The sequence below is a fragment of the Rattus norvegicus genome, chromosome 2 (assembly GCF_036323735.1).
Source record: "Rattus norvegicus strain BN/NHsdMcwi chromosome 2, GRCr8, whole genome shotgun sequence".
NCBI classification, from domain to species: domain Eukaryota; kingdom Metazoa; phylum Chordata; class Mammalia; order Rodentia; family Muridae; genus Rattus; species Rattus norvegicus.
The window spans coordinates 182,904,531-182,908,352 of NC_086020.1; the positions used below are offsets into that span (position 1 = coordinate 182,904,531).

General features: G+C 39.3%; 1 protein-coding gene across 1 annotated transcript; it reads right to left on the reverse strand.

The window, feature by feature from the left end:
- Positions 1-490: 490 nt before the first annotated feature.
- Tdpoz2l3 (TD and POZ domain containing 2 like 3) lies at positions 491-1,585 on the reverse strand. The gene has a single exon (XM_039103929.1). It carries the CDS (start codon positions 1,583-1,585, stop codon positions 491-493), a length of 1,095 nt encoding a protein of 364 aa, XP_038959857.1.
- Positions 1,586-3,822: the final 2,237 nt, after the last annotated feature.

A 3,822-nucleotide genomic window follows, 5' to 3' on the forward strand; every position in this document is an offset into this window, starting at 1 on the left:
AATAGATTGAATGCAAGAGTTGAAATCTTAATAAGGCAACTGGCAATAAAGAGGATAAATACAGTAAAGTTGAAAGAATTTTTATTTGCAGATAGATACTACACATGAATTAGGTGGAAAACTTTACACGTCAGTTAATACATTTAAGTTAGGTCACCAATTCTGCTCAGTCCAATGCAAACAGGATTCTCCAAAGAAAGTCAGTTAGGATCTGCTTCAGGCCAGATGAATTCCAGGTACAAGACATCAGACAAGAATACAACAAAATCAATAGGATAGGTGTCAGGTATAGTGTCCAAGACCCTAGTGCTGCACTTACCCTACACACCATTTTGAAATATTACAGCTCTGTGAATTCCATAGCCCCATGCTGCCTTGCCCCAGATTCACTGTAAGTGTTCCAGTCAAACCGTAATCTAAACAGAAGTCATTGTTAAAAACATTGGTTATAGCTGTTAGCAGCCAGGTGCAGGCCATAACTGACAAGCTCCTAAACTATCTTTTGGCGTTTGAGTGAGGGCTCCAAGGAAAAACAATGTACAGAAGCCAGGGTGCGAAATGCTTCCTCCACCAAGTGGGGATGTGACTCCACCATTGACTTCCACTCCAAGGTCTCAGAGACTTCAAAAGCATGAAGTATAATGAAATCCATGGCCCTAGTCTTCAGGTGCTCTGTGCTGTGGAGGTCAGCCAGGATGAGAGTTGGTACAGCATTCTTCACAGAGAGGTTCCTGCACAGGGAATCCTCACAAATGACCTTCAAGTCCTGCAGATCATACTTATCAGCAGCTGCCAACAAACCAGTGGCCATTGAGTGGCTGTGAAGGTGTGGTGCCTTCCCTGTGTAAATGAAGGCCATCATTTCCTTAAAGACTTGCAGGTGAATGTCGTGAATCTCAATGCGGTTTGTTAGATGCTCTTGCATTTCATGTTCAAACATGGCTCTGAAAACTGGAGAGCGAGCTGCTAGAATGGCCTTGTGAGCTCTGAATTCCTGCCCACCTACAACAAGGGTGCAGTCTGTGAAGAGGGAATTTTCCCACAGCTCTCCTACATCATCAGCCAACATCTGTGTTGCATCCTTGATTGCAGGTCTCATGTTATGTCCAGGCCTGCTAAAGGAGGGTCCTACTATGGACACCTTGCAACACAGGATGAGCTGGTCTTCAGGGAGAAGACAATGCCTATGGGAGAGGAGGAAATCTCGAAGGATGAACTTCCTCAATGCCCATTGTTCGTTTGGAAGAAACCTTATAACATTTGGGATCTTTGTAATATGATGTTTCTCTCCTTGGGCATTTATGATCCAGCACTGGAACTTTGCCAAAACTGGGCTCTTTGGACAACTGTGCAAACCCAGGCAAACAGACAGGTAATCTTTGCTTTCTTCATCAACACCGTTTGGGTATATTGTCAAACACCATTGCACTTCTTCATTGGTCTCTAATGAGAACACTGGGCTTGTAATATTTTCCCAAATTCCATCCATCCAAAATGAAAAGTTGCTAATGGTCCACTTGTAGCAGAATTTCTGAACACTGATATGTGTGTAGCCGCAGATCTTGGCTTCCAGGTCCCCTGACATATCTTTTGGAGGTAGTTTGGAGATTAAAGTTGATCTGAAAGAAGTAATAGAATTTACTCTTTATTCTGCAAGATACAATTATAGATAGCCTTTTGTTTTTATTTTCAATTTTCTGCTAAATTGCCCCTTTCACATTCTTGAAAACGTCTATTTCTAAGCAGGAACTGTAGGTTTCCATACTTGTTCTACCAAACATAAAACAGACCCACTATGACTGTTAAATATCTCTCTCTCTCTCTCTCTCTCTCTCTCTCTATATATATATATATATATATATATATATATATATATATATATATATATATATATATATCTCCCCCCTCATTTGATTGTGACTATATGTCTCTGTCTTTGTTTTTTTATGTCTCTCTCAGTCTCCACTACCCCCACCCAAAACTACCATGGTTCTGTATATCTCTGTGTATCTTTATTGACTCTTAGTTCAATAGTAACTAGGTTTGACTATTCTATCCAACTTTTGAACTGTTTGGAAATGGATAAACACTACCATTTACCATTTCAACTGTGTTGTACTAATCAGGGGCATGTAATAAACATAAAGAATAAATTTCTCTACATAAATAGAAAGTGGATGTATGAGAAAAATCTGTAGGCAGAAGTCAAACTAATATAAAGTTGGCTAATGTCAATACTTACTTATTCCACAAGATTTGAAGTCTCAGATCCTCTTCAGAATTCAACAGAATCTTGCAGAAATAGGTTTGGAAGCCAGTGTAGAAATGAGCTTGCTAGTAAAGTGAGAGCAAGCAGGTAGACTCACAGCATCCTTCTTCTACGTACTTTTATAGGCCTGCAACAGAAGTGGGGCCCAGTTAATGGTATGTCTTCTAGACTTAAGATTTGGATTAATGGTACATGTTTTCCAGACTCAAGACTCAGACTAAAGGTGTGTTTTTCTACCAAAAGAGTCTGTAGATGAACTGGATATATCTACTTCAACTTAAGCCAAAAACTGTTAAAAACCATCCTCTCCAGTTTTTTAGGTTACTTAAGTCCACAGGAAGTCTAAAAAGGAGGACATTCAGTACTCCTTCACAAGCAAAATGATGTTTCATGATTGTGGTGCATTGGGGTGTTGGGAGGGATGGGGGTTCTTGAGCTAGAAAAGAAAATAAAGACCCTGCTATGAGTTTTGTCAGATAGTCTCCTGTCTGTTATTTGGAGCAAGGGGGTGATGAAGAACTCTGCAAGGAAAAACTGGAATTTACATCCCAAATATATTTATTTACATTTGGGATGTAAGTAAATAAGATAAATAATGAAGAAAAAGAAACCAGTACAGAGTGAAAAGTAAGAGGGGAGGCAGTTTTTCCAGGAGAGTTTTTCGGAGACAGGTTGAAGAGAGAGAAATGGAGACACAGGGAGAGACAGAATGATTCAGAGAACAAGAAAGGAGCCAGAAGAATACAATAGTTAGTGAAAGTTAGAATGAGGCAAGGAAGAGCAGCTCAGGAAAAACTGAAATAATTCAGATTGAATCAGGTACAATGGAGAAGAGTTTTAAACTACCCATCCAGACCTCAGAAAAAACTAAAAAGGAGTGACTTATTCACCTATAAGTATCACAGGCTAAATTTTTTTCTACGCCTAGAATAGACATAGTGTCTAGAAGCTTCCAGAGATGACAATAAATACAAATAATAGTTGTTATTTTTACTATAAAAACACTAGAAAGTCTTCAGCAGGTCTAAACCAGATGTGACAGCTGAGCTGTTCCATGAACAGGTCAAACCCTCTGCATTCAGCAATAGAGGATGAATGACTACAGGGAAAGGAAAGACCACTTGTCCCTCAAAGAACACATGCCCATTTATCTCTGTGTTTTTCTCTTTTTATGGTTTTTTTTGCACATACACATCCATTTATGACAATTTCAACATACAAAAAACCTATGACTTTCCTTCAGAGAGGGGTGTAGCTTCAGCACCATCTTCACTGAGGGCAGTCCGCTGAGTGACTGCCATCTTTGTTGTAGGCAGTTAAGGTTTTCCTATGCTATTGTTTCAGCACCATCTTAGCTAATGCAGACCATAAGACTGGTTGTAGCTTCAGTGTCATCTTAGTTAATGACAGGCCTGTGGCCATCTACCATATTTACAGTAGGCAGTTACATAAACATTGCCTCCTTACATTAGAACAGTCTTTGAATTGCTAATTTCTATCCTGATTTGGTAAATCTTCAATATTAATTTAAGGATTTGCAGCAGTAAAAATTT

Coding starts and splice junctions, on each gene's coding strand:
- Tdpoz2l3 (XM_039103929.1), bottom strand. CDS start 1,585: ATGTCAGGGGACCTGGAAGCCAAGATCTGCGGCTACACACATATCAGT.